This window comes from Pongo abelii, chromosome 19 (genome assembly GCF_028885655.2).
Source record: "Pongo abelii isolate AG06213 chromosome 19, NHGRI_mPonAbe1-v2.0_pri, whole genome shotgun sequence".
NCBI lineage: Eukaryota > Metazoa > Chordata > Mammalia > Primates > Hominidae > Pongo > Pongo abelii.
Window position 1 is genome coordinate 22,504,385 of NC_072004.2, and position 18,890 is coordinate 22,523,274.

An 18,890-nucleotide genomic window follows, 5' to 3' on the forward strand; every position below is an offset into this window, starting at 1 on the left:
TAAAGAAAGATCTACTATGCCAACACTAATCAAAAGGAAGCAGGAGTCTCTGTGTTAATTTCAGACAGTACAGGCTTCAGGGCAAGGAAAGTCATCAGGAACAGGACAGGTGCTGGGTGGCTTCCCAGCACTTTGGGAAGCCAAGGCGGGCAGATTACTTGAGGCCAGGAATTCGAGACAAGCCTGGCCAACATGATGAAACCCTGTCTTTACTCAAAATACAAAAATTAGCTGGGCATGGTTGCGCTCCACTGTAATCCCAGCTACTCCTCAGGCTGAGGCACGAGAATCACTTGAGCCTGGGAGGCAGAGGCTGCAGTGAGCCGAGATCATGCCACTGCACTCCAGCCCAGTTGACAGAGGCTCTGTCTCAAAAAAAAAAAAGAAAAAAAGAAAAAGAGGAAGGAAGGAAGGAAGGGAAAGAAAAGAAAGTTGTCAGGGATAAAGACAGGGCATTACATAATGATTAAGGAGTCAATGCTCAAAGAAAACCTAACAATCCTTAACATGTGTGATCCTAACAACAGAACATCAAAACATGTGAGGCAAAAAGTGATAACACTGCAAGGAGAAACTATTTTAGTTGGCAACTTCAGTGTCCCTCTATTAGAAACAGACAGATCCAGCAGGCAGAAAATCTGTAACTCAGTAACACCCTCTATAACTGGATATAATGGAAACCTATAGACGATTTCATACAATGACAGCAGAAAAAAAGAAAAGAAAAACACTTTGGTTTTTCCCATATCTTAGGCTGGAGAGCAATGGCACGATCACAGCTCATTGCAGCCTTGAACTCCTGGGCCCAGGAGATCCTCCCGCCTCAGCACCCTGACTAGTTGGGACTACAGGTGTGCACTAACACACCTGGCCAATTTTCTTTCTTTTTAATTTTTTTCATCATGTAGCACAAAATGTCATAATTTTTTTAATTTTAATTTTTCATAGAGATGGGATCTTGCTATGTTGCCCAGGCTACTCTTGAACTCCTGGCCTCAAGCAATCCTCCTACCTCGGCCTCCCAAAGTTCTAAGATTACAGATGTCAGCCTGAGTCACCATGCCCAGCCACAAATAAAACATTTTTTAGCTGGGCGTGGTGGCTCACATCTGTAATCCCAGCACTTTGGGAGGCCAAGTCAGGCGGGTCACGAGGTCAAGAGATCAAGACCATCCTGGCCGAAATGGTGAAACCTTGTCTCTACTAAAAATACAAAAATTAGTCGGGCATGGTGGCGGGTGCCTGTAGTCCCAGCTACTCGGGAGGCTGAGGCAGGAAAATTGCTTGAACCTGGGAGGCAGAGGTTGCAGTGAGCCGAGATTGTGCCACTGCACTCCAGCCTGGAGACAGAGCGAGACTCTATCTCAAAAAAAAAAAAAAAAAAAAAAATTTAAGTATCAGTAGGCTGGGCACAGTGGCTCATGCCTGTAATCCCAGCACTTTGGGAAGCTGAGGCAGGTGGATCACTTGAGGTCAGGAGATTGAGACCAGCCTGGCCAACATGGCAAAACCCCGTCTCTACTAAAAATACAAAAAAAAAAAAAAAAATAGCCAGGCGTCATGGTGCATGCCTGTAACCCAGCTACTCCGGAGGCTGAGGAAGGAGAATCACTTCAACCCAGGAAGCAGAGATTTCAGTGAGCCAAGATCACGCCACCGCACTCCAGCCTGGGCAACAGAGACTCCATCTAAAAAAATAAAAAAATAAAAAATGAAGCATTCAGTGCTGGAGAAGAGATGGGAAATGGGTATTTCCCTAAATTGCTGCTGGGAGTGTGAATTGTTACAATGCTTGTAGAAAGCAATATGGCAATATTTACTAAAAGCTTGACCCAGAAATCTTACTTTGGATATTAAAAACTCACGGGTTGGGCACAGTGGCTTACGCCTGTAATCCCACCACTTTGGGAGGCTGAAGCAAGCAGATCATCTGAGGTCAAGAGTTCGAGACCAGCCTGACCAACATAGTGAAACCTCATCTCTACTAAAAATACAAAAATTAGCAGGGCGTAGTGGCACATGCCTGTAGTCCCGGCTACTTGGGAGGCTGAGGTGGGAGAACTGCTTGAACCCGGGAGGCGGAAGTTGCAGTGAGCCGAGATCACACTATTGCACTTCAGCCTGGGCAACAGAGTGAGACTCCGTCTCAAAAAAAACAAAAAACAGGCCAGGAGCTGTGGCTCATGCCTGTAATCCCAGCGCTTTGGGAGGCCGGGGCAGGTGAATCACCTGAGGTCAGGAGTTCAACACCAGCCTGGCTGACATGGGGAAACCCTGTCTGTACGAAAAATACAAAAATTAGCTGGGCATGGCCGGGCACGGTGGGTCACGCCTGTAATCCCAGCACTTTGGGAGGCCGAGGCGGGCAGATCATGAGGTCAGGAGATGGAGACCATCCTGGCTAACACGGTGAAACCCCGTCTCTACTAAAAATATAAAAACTAGCCAGACGTGGTGGTAGGTGCCTGTAGTCCCAGCTACTCAGGAGGCTGAGGCAGGAGAACCCAGGAGGTGGAGACTGCAGTGACCCAAGATCGAGCTATTGCACTCACGCCTGGGCGACAGAGTGAGACTCTGTCTCAAAAAAAAAAAAAAAAAAAAAAAATTAGCTGGGCATGGTGGCGCACACCTGTAATCTCAGCTACTCAGGAAGCCGACGCAGGAGAATCGCTTGAACCCGAGAGGCGGAGGTTGCAGTGAGCCAAGATCGCATCACTGCACTCCAGCCTGGGTGACAGAGCGAGACACCATCTCAAATAAATAAATAAAGAAAGAAATAAAACAAAACAAAAACGAAAAAAAAACACCCTCACTATGTTGTCCAGGTGCAGTGGCTCTTGCCTGTTATCCCAGCATTTTGGGAGGCTGCGGAGGATGGATCACTTGAGATAAGGAGTTCAAGACCAGCCTAGCCAATATGGTGAAACCCTATCTCTACTAAACATACAAAAATTAGCCGGATGTGGCCAGGCGCGGTGGCTCATGCCTGTAATCCTAGAACTTTGGCAGGCTGAGGCAGGTGGATCACAAGGTCAGGAGATCGAGACCATCCTGGCTAACACGGTGAAACCCCGTCTCTACTAAAAATACAAAAAATTAGCTGGGCGTGGTGGTGGGTGCCTGTAGTCCCAGCTACTCGGTAGGCTGAGACAGGAGAATGGCATGAACCCGGGAGGCGGAACTTGCAGTGAGCCCAGATCACGCCACAGCACTCCAGCCTGGGCAACAAAGCGAGATTCCGTCTCAAAAAGAAAAAAAAAAAAAAATTAGCCAGACGTGGTGGCGTGTGCCTGTAATCCTAGCTACTCAGGAGGTTGAAGCAGGAGAATCACTTGAACCCAGGAGAAGGAAGTTGCAGTGAGCCAACATCGTGCCATTGCACTCCAGCCTGGGTGACAGGAGACTCCATCTCAAAAAAACAAAACAACACAAAACTCGTTATGTAAATATATATTACAAGGTATTTTATCAAAGCCTTGTTTCTAGTGGCAAAAACTGCAAAGTAATAATAAATATTATCCTTCTGTACAGGTATGGATGAAGAAATTATGGTTACATACAAATGACAAAGTGTTAAGCACCATTCAAATGAATAACTTGGATCTCTTATCAGTTGGCCTAGAGACAGACATACACTGTTAAATGGGAAAAGCAAGTTATTATATATCCGGGTTTTTTTTGTTTGTTTGTTTTTGAGATGCAGTCTTACTCTGTAGCCCAGGCTGAGTGCAATGACGCCTCTGCCTCCCAAAGTGCTGGGATTATGGGCGTGACCCACCACGCCCGGCCTATATATCCCTTTTGTAAAGGCAGATTAGCAAAGTTTAAAAAGATATATATTTGGGGGACCTGCACGGCAGGCGGATCACCTGAGGTCAGGAGTTCCAGACCAGCCTGGCCAACATGGTGAAACCCCATCTCTACTAAAAATACAAAAAAATTAGCCAGGCGTGGTGGCAGGGTGCCTGTAGTCCCAGCTACCTGGGAGGCTGAGGCATGAGAATTGCTTGAACCAGGGAGGCAGAGGTTACAATGAGCCGAGATCGCGCCATTGCACTCCAGCCTGGGTGACCGAGCGAGACTCTGTCTCAAAAAGAAAAGAAAAAAGCTGATGTAAGATTTCACTTTACTAAAGAAACATAGAAATAAGCATAGCACCCAAGAGTAGTTAGGTGAATACTAAATTGCTTTCCTTTGTAACTCTCTTTAAAGAGAGCCACCTACACCGCTGGCTGTCTCCCATGGCTCAAAACGCAGGAACAGAAAACATTTCGAATTGGGGAAACTCAGACAGCTACCGTATCCAAAAATGGTTAAGGTAAGAAAAAGCGGGGGCAGGAGGAGGTAGTAAGGAGGGGAAAAGAGAAAAATACGGGAAAAAAAAGGTAGAACACATCATAGCATCCCGTCTGTAAAGATAAAGATTGAATCGAGGCCGGGCGAGGTGACTCTCGCCTGTAATCCCAGCATTTAGGAAGGCCGAGGCTGGCGGATCACGAAGTCAGGAGATGGAGACCATCCTGGCTAACACGGTGAAACCCCGCTTCTACTAAAAATACGAACAAAACAAACATTAGGCGGCCGTGGTGGAACGCGCCTATAGTGCCTCGCACTACTTGGGAGGCTGAGGTAGGAAAACGGCATGAACTGAGCCGAGATCGCGCCACCGCACTCCATCGTGGGATGGATACAAGAAAGCGAAACCAAAACAATCAAACCACTTTTTCTTCTTAAACCATTGAAAGTATGAAACCCACTCAGACTGCGTCCTCTCCCTCTTACTCTCCGAAACGAACAGTAAGAACGATCATCAGAGGCAAATAGTAGTTGCAGAAAAGCAACACTGAAAGCCGGTTTCACGCTCAGGACAGGACGCGGTAGTTCTTCCTCGTGGTTTTCGGTACTCCCCACATTCAGAGAAACTTCTCTAGTAACGAACTATAGAAATGATCCCTGAAAGTATAGTCTTAACACAATTGCCCTAGCCTATGCTAGGTCCACATCCGCCGTACACTTTTAAGTGATGGCGAGACAGTTTCACTATTTCTGATTCCATTAGGAAATAAATAGGAAAATATATTAGCAATAACATCTTTTCGACTACTATCACTTAACAACACATTTTAACGTTTTAAGTGGAAACGTAATTTTAAAAAATTGTTTTAATTTAAAAAGTTTAAAAGCAGGCATGCTAAATTAGCATAATACGGAATGACAGCCAATCACAACCTGAATTTTTAAAACGGGAAGCGTTTCTCCTGGTGTGTTGCGCCGCCTGTAATCCGGTGATCCCGGTGTTTTGAGACCCCACGCCGCGGTCCAGGCAAGAGGATACTTTGTTCTATGAGTTCAAGACTAGCCTAGGCAATATAGCAGAATCCCGTCTCTACCAAGGGGGGAAAAATAAAAAATAAAAAATGAGCTGGGCGTGGGGGCACAGCCTGTAGTCCCAGCTACTGGGGAGGGTGAACAGGATGATCGCTTGAGCCAGGGAAGCTGGCTGAGTCCGAAGCTGCAGTGAGCTTTGATCGCCCCACTGCACCCCAGCGTGGGAGACAGTGAGATCTTGACTCTTAAAAACAATTTTTTTAGGGGAGATGGTATACAATAGACATAAAATGTACCATCTTAACCATTTTCCACATATACAATTCAGTGGCATTAAGTACATTCATGTAGCCTTTGGTATGTAACCATCACCATTATTTATCTCCAGAACTCTTTCGATATCCCAAACTGAAACTCTGTACCCAGAAAACAAACTTCCCTTTCCTCCCTCTGCCCAGAGCCTTTAACCACTATTCTACTTTCTGTCTCTATGAATTTGATTCTTGTAGGTACCTCTATAAGTGGAAACTTGCAATATTGTCTTTTAGTATCTGGCTTATTTCACTTATATTTGTTTTCAAGGTTCATTCATGTTGTAACATATTGCAGAATTTCACTCCTTTTTTAGGCTGGAGTGCAATGATGCATGACGGCTCACTGCAGCCTTGACCTCCAGGGCTCAGGTGATCCTCCCACGTCAGCTTCCTGAATAGCTGGGACCACAGGCACATGCCATCACACCCGGCTAATTTTTAATGTTTTTTTGTAGGGAAGGGGTTTCACCACATTGCCCAGGCTGATCTTGAACTCCTGGGCTCAAGGGATCCACCCGCCTAAGTCTCTCAAAGTAGTGGGACTACAGGCGTGAGCCACCACACCCAGCGGTTTTCTTTTTTCTTTTTTTTTTTTTTTTTGAGATGGAGTCTCACTCAGTCACCCAGGCTGGAGTGCAGTGGTGCCATCTCAGCTCACTGCAAGCTCCGCCTCCTGGGTTCATGCCATTCTCCTGCCTCAGCCTCCCGAGTAGCTGGGATTACAGGCGCTCACCACCATGCCCAGCTAATTTTTTTTTTTTTTGTATTTTTTAGTAGAGACGGGGTTTCACCATGTTAGCCAGGATGGTCTCGATCTCCTGATCTCATGATCCGCCCGCCTCAGCCTCCCAAATTGCTAGGATTATAGGCGTGAGCCACTGCGCCCAGCCACGGATTTCTTAATTACATTTTTGAACTGTTCCTTGCTAGTGTATAAAAACACAACTGGACCGGGAGCAGTGACTCATGTCTATCATCAGCACTTTGGGAGGCCGAGGCGGGCAGAACACCTGAGGTCAGGAATTTGAGACCAGCCTGGCCAACATGGTGAAACCTCATCTCTACTAAAAATACAAAAATTAGCTAAGCGTGGTGGTGGGCACCTGTAATCCCAGCTACTTGGGAGGCTGAGGCTGGAGAATCACTTGAACCCGGGAGGCCGAGGTTGCAGTGAGCCAAGATCCAGCCATTGCAGTCTAGCCTGGGCAACAAAAGAAAAACTCCTAAAAAAAAAAAAAAAGTCAACAACAAAAAAACACAACTGGTTTTTGTGAGTTGATCTTGTGTTCTGAAACTTTGCTGAATTTGCTTATTAGCTCTAGTAATTTTTGTGTGAGTATTCCTTGGCATTTTCTATATTTAGAGAGATAGTTTTATTTTTTCTTTCCCAGTTTGGTGCCTCTTATTGCTTTTTCTTACCTAAAGGCTTTGGCTACAACTTCTAGTAAAATGTTGACTAGCAGTGGTAAAAGTGAACCTCTGTGTCTTGTTCCTGATCTTAGGGGGAAAGCTTTTAGTCTTTTGCCATTAAGTATGATGATAACTGTGGGTTTTTCACAAATATCTTTTATAATGTTGAGGCAATTCCTCTCGTTTCATAGTTTTACGTATGTTTTAATGATGAAATGTTAGAATTTATTAGATGTTTTTTCTGTGTCAGCTGGAGTGACTGTTTTTTTCCCTTTGTTCTACTAATGTGGTATATTACATTAATTGATTTTCTTATGTTGAACCACCCCCTGCATTCCTGGGATAAATCCCTCCCATCCCCTCAGCTGCAGCACCTTATTAAAGCCTTCTTTCTCGGCAATAATCGTTGTCTCACTGATTGGCTTTCTGTGAGGTGAGTGGCGGGCCCTAGACGGAACCCCTGGTGTTTTAGTAACACCAGGATGGCCAGTAGCCTCCAGACGCTGGAGGAGTCAAGGAAGGATCCCCCTTCAAGGCTTCAAATGACCTTGCCAACAGTTTGATTCCTGACTTTGAGCCTCCTGAACCGTGAGTGAATATATATATATATATATATATATATATATATATATATATATACTTTTTTTTTTTGACAGAGTCTCACTTAGTCACCCAGGCTGGAGTGCAGTGGCATGATCTGGGCTCACTGCAACCTCTGCCTCCTGGGTTCAAGTGATTCTCATGCCTCAGCCTCCAGAGTAGCTGGGATTACAGGCATATGCCACCACACCTGGCTAATTTTTGTATTTTTAGTAGAGACGGGGTTTTGCCATGTTGGTCAGGCTGGTCTTGAACTCCTGGGCTCAAGTGATCCTCCTGCCTCAGCCTCCCAAAGTGCTGGAATTACAGGCATGAGCCACCACACCCAGCCCAAGTACATATTTTAACTAACAGCTTCACAGGAACTCTGTGGAGTACTTAGAACATGTGCTTTGGGGTTTCGAGTCCTACCTCTGTGGCTAACTTTCTGTGCAGCCCTGGGCTAAGATATTTTACTTTTCTTTGAGACAGAGTCTCGCTCTGTTGCCAGCCTGGAGTGCAGTGGTGATCTTGGCTCACTGCAACCTCCGACTCCCAGGTTCAAGCGATTCTCCTGCCTCAGCCTCCCGAGTAGCTGGGATTACAGGTGTGAGTCATTACACCCGGCTAATTTTTGTATTTTTAGTAGAGATGGGGTTTCACCGTGTAGGCCAGGATGGTCTCGATTGCCTGACCTCATGATCTGCCCACCTCGGCCTCCCAAAGTACTGGGATTACAGGCATGACCCACCGCGCCCGGCCATGATATTTCACTTTTCTAACGTCATTTATTTTTCTTTCTTTAGTTTTGTTTGTTTGTTTTTTTGTTTGTTTTGAGTCCTAGCCTAGGCCGGGCACCGTGGCTCATGCCTGTAATCCCAGCACTTTGGGAGGCCGAGACATGTGGATCATGAGGTCAGGAGATCGAGACCATCCTGGCTGACCGGTGAAACCCTGTCTCTACTGAAAAGATAAAAAAAAAAATTAGCCGGGCATGGTGGTGGGCGCCTGTAATCCTGGCTACTCAGGAGGCTGAGGCAGGAGAATGGCGTGAACTCAGGAGGCGGAGCTTGCGGTGAGCCGAGATTGCGCCGCTGTACTCCAGCCTGGGTGACAGAGTGAGACTCCGTCTCAAAAAAAAAAAAAAGAGTCCTAGCCCAGTAGCTAGGACTATAGGCCCATCCCACCATGCCCAGCTAATTTTTTTTTTGTAGCAATGCCCAGGCTGGTCTGGAACTCCTGGCCTCCCAAAGTGCTGGGATTACAGGTGTGAGTTGCCATGCCTGGCCCTGAGCCTCAATTTCATTACTTGAAGTATGAAATAAATTAACACATCAAAGTGTTGCTAGGATTAAAATGAGGCCCTTATATATTCAAAAATCATATAGAGATTTTTGAGGCCCTTCTTATAGCAAAACTCCCATTTACATTTTTCTGGAGCCTGCAGAAGTGTGTCCAGACTGAGTGAATACGTGCTATTTGCTGTACTTACATTATCATTTATAAAATATTACTGGTGGTCATCCTGGAAAGATGATCCCAACTGCCTATGTCCTGTTCATCATTAACTTGTGTGTCCCAAAAAATCTTTTGAAAAGTTGCTAAATAGTGAATACTTACTATTTTATGAGAGCCTGCCAGTTCCCTGCCAGTGGAATTGTTTGAAGTCAATGATTCATCTGTTCAGTCATTTGGAAAATACTCTTTTTTTTTTTTTTTTGAGGTGGAGTCTTGCTCTGTGGCCAGGCTGGAGTGCAGTGGTGTGATCTCGGCTCACTGCAAGCTCTGCCTCCCAGATTCAAGCGATTCTCCTGCCTCAGCCTCCCGAGTAGCTGGGACTACAGGCGCGTGCCACAACGTCCAGCTCATTTTTTGTATTTTTAGTAGAGACAGGGTTTCACCAGATTGGCCAGGATGGTCTCGAACTCCAGACCTTGTGATCTGCCCACCTCGGCCTCCCAAAGTGCTGGGATTACAGGCATGAGCCACCGTGCCTGACCAGAAAATATTCTTCATGTATAGCAGTGTTGGGTACCACAGGAGATTTTTTTAAAAAGTAACACTCAGTCCTTACCTTCAAGGAACTTAGTTTAGTTGTGAGACATAAGCTATACCCATGAGACGTTTGGCTGAGAGGAGGCGGAGTTGGGCTCCCTGCAGGTGGGGAGGAGGGTCAGTTCTCATTTCTGAGGGAGATGAACTGATGTCTGCAGTTCAGAAAGGAACCCGAAGTTCCACACAGTGGTTTTGCAGTAGAACATGCTCGTGTTTACCAAGCAATTCTGAGGGAAAGGCTAAAAAAAGTGTTAGTTTAGCAACTTGATAGAACTAACAGGTTGTGATGAGCTTTCATTCAGTGTAATGCTTGGGCTGGGCATGGTGGCTCATGCCTGTAATCCCAGCCCTTTGGGAGGCCGAGGCAGGTGGATCTCTTGAGAGGAGTTCAAGACCAGCCTGACCAGCATGGTAAAACTCCATCTCTATGAAAAATACACAAATTAGCCAGGCACAGTGGTGCACGCCTATAGTCCCAGCTACTCCGGAGGCTGAGGCAGGAGAATCACTTGAACCCAGGAGGCGGAGGTTGCAGTGAGCCAAGATCACGGCATTGCACTCCAGCCTGGGTGACAGAGTGAGACTCTTGTCTCAAAAAAATAAAAATAAATAGGTGGGGTGCGGTGGCTGACGCCTGTAATCCCAGCACTTTGGGAAGCTGACGTGGGCGGATGACAAGGTCAGGAGATTGAGACCATCCTGGCTAACACAGTGAAACCTCATCTCTACTAAAAATACAAAAACTTAGCCGGGCGTGGTGGCATGCGCCTGTAGTTGGAAGACAGAGGCAGGAGAATCTCTTGAACCTGGGAGGCAGAGGTTGCAGTGAGCCAAGATCACGCCACTGCACTCCAGCCTGGGCAACAAAGACTACATCTCAAAAATAAATAAAAAATAAATAAAATAAAAAAATAAATTTAATTCTGGAAGCTACACATGTTTTTCCCATTTTTTTAGTCAGCTTCGAACCAGTGCAATGATGATGCCAGTCAACGGGGCCCACAAGGATGCTGACCTGTGGTCCTCACGTGACAAGATGGTGGCACAACCCCTCAAAGACAGTGATGTTGAGGTGAGATTTGTGGGGTCTTCACAGATGCTTTTATGTTGGAGGCCTTCATTTAAATCTCTAGTTCTAATTACAAATTAATTAGGGATAGCCTTGAAATGAGTATTATCCTGCTGGATTTAGAGGTGGTGGCAGACAAAATGGCTACAAATCCTTTGAGGGTAAATTTAAAGATTGCTGGGTTTCTTCAAAGTGTGGACCACTGTGCAGGGTGCTCTGGAGGAAAGCAGAGAAGGGGGAGAGGTCACTGACAGTTGACCCTTTCCTGACAGTTCACAGGGAATATAGATCTATGTAGACATCTGGAAGCACCTTTATTTTATTTTATTTTACTTGTTTGTTTATTTTTTTGAGACAGAGTTTCACTCTTGTTTCCCAGGCTGGAATGCAATGGCGTGATCTTGGCTCACTGTAACCTCTACCTCCTGGGTTCAAGGGATTCTCCAGCCTCAGCCTCCTGAGTAGCTGGGATTACAGGCACCCACCACCATAGCCGGCTAATTTTTTTTTTTTTTTTTTGAGACGGAGTCTCGCTCTGTTGCCCAGGCTGGAGTGCAGTGGCGTGATCTCGGCTCACTGCAAGCTCCACCTCCCGGGTTCATGCCATTCTCCTGCCTCAGCACCCCGAGTAGCTGGGACTACAGGTGCCTGCCACCACACCCGGCTAATTTTTTGTATTTTTTAGTAGAGACGGGGTTTCACCGTGTTAGTCAGGATGGTCTCGATCTCCTAACCTCGTGATCCATCCACCTCGGCCTCCCAAAGTGCTGGGATTACAGGCGTGAGCCACTGCGCCTGGCCTAAGGCATCTTTTCTTTTAAGGAAGAGGAACGAGGAATAAGTTTCAGGGAGGGAGAAACTTGGTGAAATGTAGGGATAAAAATAACAGGATGGTGGTGTTAAAAATTAGGTGGGACACTTAAAAATAACTTTCTCTTCAATCATTTTGTTTTTCTTTTTTGAGATGAAGTCTCGCTCTTGTTTCCCAGGCTGGAGTGCTGTGGTGCAATCTCGGCTCACTGCATCCTCCACCTCCCAGGTTCAATGGATTCTCCTGCCTCGGCCCCCCGAGTAGCTGAGATTACAGGTGCCTGCTACCACACCCGTCTAAGGTTTTTTTTTTTTTGAGACAGGGTTTCATTCTTGTCACCCAGGCTGGAGTGCAATGGCGCGATCTCGGCTCACCACAACCTCTGCCCCCTGGGTTCAAGCGATTCTCCTGCCTCAGCCTCCCGAATAGCTGAGATTACAGACATGCGCCACCACACCCAGCTAATTTTGTATTTTTTAGTAGAGACAGGGTTTCTCCATGTTGGTCAGGCTGGTCTCGAACTCCCGACCTCAGGTGATCCTCCCACCTTGGCCTGCCAACGTGCTGGGATTACAGGCATGAGCCACTGCGCCCAGCCAAGTTTTGTATTTTTAGTAGAGATGGGGTTTTACCATGTTGGCCAGGCTGGTCTAGAACTCCTGACCTCGGGTGATCCACCAGCCTCTGCCTCCCAAAGTGCTGGGATTACAGTCGTGAGCCACCGCGCCTGGCCATCATTTTGTTTTTCTTAATTCATTGATTAGTGCTTTCTCAGATACTAAAACCTTTGAGGAGGATTCATTCTATTCCTTAAGTGTTATGAGAGTCCTTGATGTTATTTGGGTTAAGGTCAGCTTCTGAAGGCACAATCAATATTAATGTGAAAGAGTGTCTATTTTAAACTAAAATTTCCGAATATCAAGCATCTGTTTTCTTCTCATAAGGTTTACAAAATCATTAAGGAGGAGAGTAACCGGCAGAGGGTTGGATTGGAGCTGATTGCCATGGAGAATTTTGCCAGCCAAGCAGTTTTGGAGGCCCTAGGCTCTTGCTTAAATAACAAATACTCTGAGGGGTACCCGGGCCAGAGGTATGTGAATCTCTTCAAAGGCCTGGTTCTGACACAGTCATAGGGAGTACTCAATCAGCCTAGGACCTAAACAATTTGGAAATTTCAGAAAACAACAAGCTTCCCAACTGTAGGATTTCTGTTCCGCACCTGCTCTCTGACAGAACTCTTTTACGCCCAGCATGTGATCACACTGAAGAGCTCAGCGCAGGTGTACTCAGGGGCACATTTCACAGTTCTTTGGGGGCTTTCTAAAAAATAGGCTGGTTTGCAAGGAGTATTGAGCCACTGGACTGGTGTGTGGCCTCTGTCTAGAAAAGGTCAGTGTCATCTGAGGGATGCTGCAGAAGGTAGCCGTTGCCATGTGAGTCATCGAGTCTGTATTGGAAATGGTGTGGAAGTGGAGGCTGAATCTGGATTACCAAAAACCGTTTCTGCATTATAAATGTTGGATTTACACATGCAGTGGCTATCAGTTGACTCTTTCACCCTCAGAATTACAGTGTTATGTTCATTTTTGTTTTTTACAGTCATCATCAGGCAAAGAAAATAAATTACAGAATTCGACATGGCTTTTGCAAATGTGTGCATTTTTGTCCCAAAGGAAACAGAAAGAAAGGTCACCCTTGGAGAAGGAATTGCCATTCTGTCCTGAGATGGCCCTGAAGCTCTATGTGGAAGACTGAGAATCAAGTTGAAGGCATTGTCTTTCTCCTATTGTGAATAACTAACTTTTGCATTGTGCCTTGAAGAATTCACCAGCTGTTTTCTTTCTTTCTCTCTCTCCTTTCTTTTTCTTTTTCCTTCCTTTCTTTCTTCTTTCAGGCTAAGGTATTTTGTTAACATCAGGTGTTTTCTTTTTTTTTTTTTTTTCCTTTTTGAGACATGGTCTGTCTCTCACCCAGGCTGAAGTGCAGTGGTGTGATCAAGGTTCACTGTAGCCTTGGCCTCCTGGACCCAAGCCATCCTCCCACCTCAGCCTCCTGAGTCACTGGGACTACAGGCACACACCACCACACCCAGCTAGTTTTTTGTAGAGACAGAGTTTCACCATGTTGGTCAGGCTGATCTCCATCTCCTGAGCTCAAGCAATCCACCTGCCTTGGCCTCCCAGAGTGCTAGGATTAGAGCTGTGAGCCACTGCACCCGGTCCACACCAGGTGTTTTCAAAACTAATATTTCATTCGATTCTCACAGCAATGTATCGAGCAAGGGGTGATGTTTTCTACATTTTTAAGAAGGGGACTGATTGTGGTGGCTCACCCCTGTAATCCCGGTGCTTTAAGAGGCCAGGGCAGAGGATCATTTGAGGCTAGGAATTTGAGACCAGCCTGGGCAATATAGTGAGATGCTGTCTCCAAAACAAAATTTAAAAATTAGCCAGGCATGGTGGCATGCGTCTGTAGTCTCAGCTACTCAAGAGACTGAGGTGGAATATTGCATGAACCCAGGAAATCAAAGGCTGCAGTGAGCTATGATTTTGCCAGTGCACTCCAGCTGGGGTGACAGAATGAGACCCTGTTTCTAAATTTAAAAAAAACCAAAAAACCACAACATAAATAGAAGTGTAATTACATCGTTTATTCATGTTAAAGGGCTTTTTTTTTTTTTTCTTTTTTCAATTACACGGAGTATCGCTCTGTCACGAGGCTGGAGTGCAGTGGCACAATCTCGGCTCACAGCAACCTCCGCCTCCCAGGTTCAGGCGATTCTCCTGCCTCAGCCTCCCAAGTAGCTGGGACTATAGGCGTGCGCTACCATGCCTGACTAACTTTTTTGTTTGTTTGTTTGTTTTTTGTTTAGTAGAGATGGGGTTTCACCACATTAGCCAGGCTGATCTCGATCTCCTGACCTCATGATCCACCTGCCTTGGTCTCCTGAAGTGTTGGGATTACAGGTGTGAGCCACTGTGCCCAGCCAGTTAAAGGGCTCTTTTAAAAGGTAATTATTGGCCGGGTGCAGTGGCTCACGCCTGTAATCCCAGCACTTTGGGAGGCCCAGTTGGGTGGATCACAACGTCAGGAGATGGAGACCATCCTGTCTAACATGGTGAAACCCCGTTTCTACTAAAAAGAAATACAAAAAAATTAGCTGGGCCTGGTGGCTGGTGCCTGTAGTCCCAGCTACTCGGGAGGCTGAGGCAGCAGAATGGTGTGAACCTGGGAGGTGGAGTTTGCAGTGAGCTGAGATCGCGCCACTGCACTCCAGCCTGGGTGACAGAGTGAGAATCCATCTCAAAAAAAATAATAAAAATAAAAGGTAATTATTACACGTTTTCATTATCACATTTTGTTAATATAATTTAATATTAATCTATCTTTGGAACATTATTTATAATCAAAGGCAATATTTGAAAACAATAGGCAAGGCGTGGTGGTTCACACCTGTAATCCCAGCACTTCAGAAGGCTGAGGCAGGTGGACCACCTGAGGTCAGGAATTCGAGACCAGCCTGGCCAACATGTCGAAACCCCGTCTGTACTAAAAATACAAAAATTAGCTGGGTGTGGAGGTGCATGCCTGTAATCCCAGCTACTCTGGAGGCTGAGGTAGAAGAATCGCTTGAACTTGGGAGGCAGAGGTTGCAGTGAGCTGAGATCACACCACTGCACTCCAGCAAGACTCCATCTCAGAAAAAAAAAGAAAACAATGTTGACCTAACATTAACGACTTTGCTTGATGCAAACCTAAAAACAAAGTTCTGGGTTTAAAACAAAATGTTATGTATGTATGAATAAATGAATGACAAGGTCTCGTCTTGCCCAGGCTGGAGTGCAGTGGTGCAATCTCAACTCATTGCAGCCTCAAACTCCTGGGCTCAAGTAATCCTCCTGCCTCAGCCTCTGTGTAGCTAGGACTACAGGTGCGTACCACCACACCAGGCTAATTTTTAATAGACACGAGGTCTTGCTATGTTGCCGAGGCTGGTTTCAAACTCCTGGCCTCAAGCAGTCTTCCCACCTTAGCCTTCCATATTACTAGGCTTACAGGTGTGAGCCACCACATCTGGCCTATTTATTTTTTATTTATTTTTATTTTTTTGAGAATGAGTTTTGCTCTTGTTGTCCAGGGTGGAGTGCAATGGTGCAATCTCAGCTCACCGCAACCTCCGCCTCCCAGGTTCAAGCAGTTCTCCTGCCTCAGCCTCCTCAATAGCTGGGAATACAGGCATGCACCACCATGCCTGGCTAATTTTGTATTTTTAGTAGAGATGGGGCTTTTCCATGTTGGTCAGGCTGGTCTCGAACTCCTGACCTCAGGTGATCCACCCACCTCGGCCTCCCAAAGTGCTGAGATTACAAATGTGAGCCACCACGCCGGGCCTGGCCTATTTATTTTTTTTTAGAGATAGGGTCTCACTCTATTGCTCCAGCTGAAGTGCAGTGGTACAATCAAAGCTCACTGCAATCTCCAACTCCTGAGTTCAAGTGATCCTCCCACCTCAGCCTTCCAAGTAGCTAGGACTATAGGTGCAAGCCACTATACTTAGATCATTTTTAAAATTTTTTGTAGAGCTGAGATCTCACTATGTTGCCTAGCTGGTCTTGAACTCCTGGCCTCAAGCAGTTCTCCCACCTCAGCCTTCCAAATCTCTGAGATTACAGACATGAGCCACTGCATGTAGTTACTTTAAAATTTTTTTTGAGACTGAGTCTTGCTGGGATGCCCAGGCTGGAGTGCAGTGGGGCGATCTCGGCTCACTGCAACCTCCACCTCCTGGCTTCAAGCGATTCTCCTGCCTCAGCCTCCTGAGCAGCTGAGATTACAGTCGCCCGCCACCACTCCTGGCTAATTTTTGTATTTTTAGTAGAGACAGGGCTTCACCATATTGGCCAGGCTGGTCTGGAACTCTTGACCTCAGATGATCCTCCCACCTCGGCCTCCCAAAGTGCTGGGATTACAGGCGTGAGCCACCATGCCCGGCCTAAACTTGACTACTTTAGGGACCTCATAAAAGTTGAATCATACAGTGCTTGTCTTTTGGTGACTGGTTTGTTTCACTTAGCATAATGTTCTCAGGCTCATCCCTGTTGTATTAATAGCATGTGATAGGATTTCTTTCCTTTTTTTTTTCTTTCTTTCTTTTTTTTTTTTTTTTTTTTGAGACAGGGTCCAGGCTGGAGTCCAGTGGTGTGATTACAACTCACTGCAGCCTTTACCTCCTGGGCCCAAGTGAATCTTCCCTCCTCAGCCTCCCAAGTAGCTGGGACTATGGGCACACACCACAACACCTGGCTAATTTTTGAAATTTTTTGTAGAGATGGGGGTATTGCTGTACTCCCCAGGCTGGTCTCGAACTCCTGGGCTCAAGCAATCCTCCTGCCTTGGCTCCTCAAAGTGCTGGGATTATAGGTGTGAGCCACCTCTCCAGGCCAAAACCCCCTCTTTTTATAGATGAGATACTTGCTCCAAGTTGCACAGCTGGTTTGGTCTCTTGACTGTAGATTCCAGAGGCATCGGTGGAACACTTGATCATGCTGGCTTCAGCATCTGCAGAGACTCTGGGCTCTGCCCTAATCCTGACCATGGGCTGGACCTGCAGGAGATGCAGGGAGGAGTTCCAACCCTGGAGAGGAGGTTGGCCCGAGCTGGGGAGACATGTCCTGCCTCAGAGAGATCTTTCTAAAAATAAAGCCTGTCCCTGAGGGGAGACTGATGTGTCAGGGGACTGAGGACTCACCACACAATCCCGAGGCGATCAATGAATTTCCACATGTCAACATGCTCATGCTCCGTGTCCACTGCTGCCCCAGCTTGGCATCCCTGTGACCCAGAGGGGGCCAGGGAGAGTGGGGCAAGTTGAGGCACTTGGGGTCCCAAGGGCATGGACAGCCTGTCCCGGTCCTGTGATCTTAGGGAGCCCAGGGGCCTTTGACCAGGCACAGTGAAAGAGGTGAGGCCCCCCACCTCCCTCGAGGGAGCAGCCCCACCTGTACCTGCTCATACTTGTCAATAATATCCCCTCACCCATGCACATGCAGGGTATCCATGACCTCATCCACCACCATCCCACAAGACAAAGTCATCCAATGGTTCTGCTGTACCTGAGTGCTCCAGAAAACACCCAAACCAGTCCTGCCACACCCCTAGATGCCCTCCAGCCCGAGGAGCCCCATTCTACCACCCCTTCCAAGTGACAGGGGCCAGACCCAGTGACCCCACCCCTTCCCCAGTCTCTGGAGTCCTTGCATTCCACCTGGGGTGGGCTCCTTCCTGAGGACCTGAGCACAGGGCAACCTCCTGCTCTGTCTCTCTCTCCCTCTCTCCCTTTCTCCCCCTCTGCCTCTCTGGCTTCTCTGTCTCTCTTCTCATCTCTTGCCCTTTCCCCATCTCTCTTTCTCTGCTCTCTCCATCCTCTTCTCCTTCTCAGCCTCCTCTGTCTCTCCCCCATCTCTCTGTACCCATCTTTCGCTTTCCACCTCTCTCTCTTCCCTCTCCCCATCTATCTCTTTCTCTCTCCCCCTTCCTCTCCCTCCTCACCCTCGTTCATGCTCCCTGGCCCCCATCCTAGGCTGCTGCTAAGGTAATGCCAAGGCTACCGTCCTGTCACGGTGTCCCCACTTCCAGCATCCACACATGAAAAGATGCTCAACTTCATAGTCATTAGGGAAATGCAAATCAAAACCACAATGAGACATCATTTTACACTCATTAGGATGCTATTATAAAACAAATGGAAAATAGCCAGTGTTGGAGACGTGAAGGAATTGGAACTCTCACACATTGCTCAAGGGAATGTATAATGTATAATGTGGATAAGTTTGGCAGTTCCTCAAAAAGTCAAACATAAAACTACCATATGACCCAGTAATTCCACTTCTAAGTAGATGTGCAACCCTGGCAGCAGGGTTGCAAACAGATACTTGAACTCAGGAATGGAAAACCAAACATCATATGTTCTCACTGATATGTGGGAGCTAAACTATGAGGATGCAAAGGCATAAGAATCATACAATGGATGTTGGGGACTTGGGGGGAAGAGTGGGAGGAGGGTGAGGGATAAAAGACAACAAATATGGTGCGGTGTATACTGCTTGGGTGATGGGTGGACCAAAATCTCAGAAATCACCACTAAAGAACCTACTCATGTAACCAAATACCACCTGTACCCCAATAACTTATCAAAAAATAAAATACAATTTTTAAAAAACCAGATACTAGTGTCCTAACATTCAGAGCAGCATATTCACAATAGCCAAAAGCTAGAAACAGCCCAATTGTTCATCAACAGATGAATAAATGAGCAACATGTATT

At 46.5% G+C, this 18,890-nt stretch overlaps 1 protein-coding gene and 1 non-coding gene across 3 annotated transcripts; one reads left to right on the forward strand and one right to left on the reverse strand.

Moving 5' to 3' along the window:
- Positions 1–4,752: 4,752 nt before the first annotated feature.
- LOC129051476 (small nucleolar RNA U3) lies at positions 4,753–4,969 on the reverse strand. The gene has a single exon (XR_008515757.1). It is a non-coding gene; the product is annotated as a small nucleolar RNA U3 (small nucleolar RNA).
- A 5,723-nt stretch (positions 4,970–10,692) lies between these two features.
- LOC129051237 (serine hydroxymethyltransferase, cytosolic-like) lies at positions 10,693–13,515 on the forward strand. 2 transcript variants are annotated; one of them, XM_054536323.2, is made up of 3 exons: positions 10,693–10,758; positions 12,511–12,656; positions 13,166–13,515. In XM_054536323.2, exons 1-3 carry the CDS (start codon positions 10,723–10,725, stop codon positions 13,299–13,301), a joined length of 318 nt encoding a protein of 105 aa, XP_054392298.1. In that variant the 5' UTR covers positions 10,693–10,722; the 3' UTR covers positions 13,302–13,515. The 2 variants fall into 2 exon arrangements, with proteins under 2 accessions (XP_054392298.1, XP_054392299.1); XM_054536324.1 differs by lacking the exon at positions 13,166–13,515 and having other exon boundaries at positions 12,511–12,731.
- Positions 13,516–18,890: the final 5,375 nt, after the last annotated feature.

Bases quoted from the DNA above. Each gene is read 5' to 3' on its own strand.
- LOC129051237 (XM_054536323.2), top strand. From the start codon at position 10,723: ATGGTGGCACAACCCCTCAAAGACAGTGATGTTGAG. The intron at 10,759-12,510 runs GTGAGATTTGTG...TCTTCTCATAAG, and splicing joins TCAAAGACAGTGATGTTGAG to GTTTACAAAATCATTAAGGA. The intron at 12,657-13,165 runs GTATGTGAATCT...TGTTTTTTACAG, and splicing joins GAGGGGTACCCGGGCCAGAG to TCATCATCAGGCAAAGAAAA.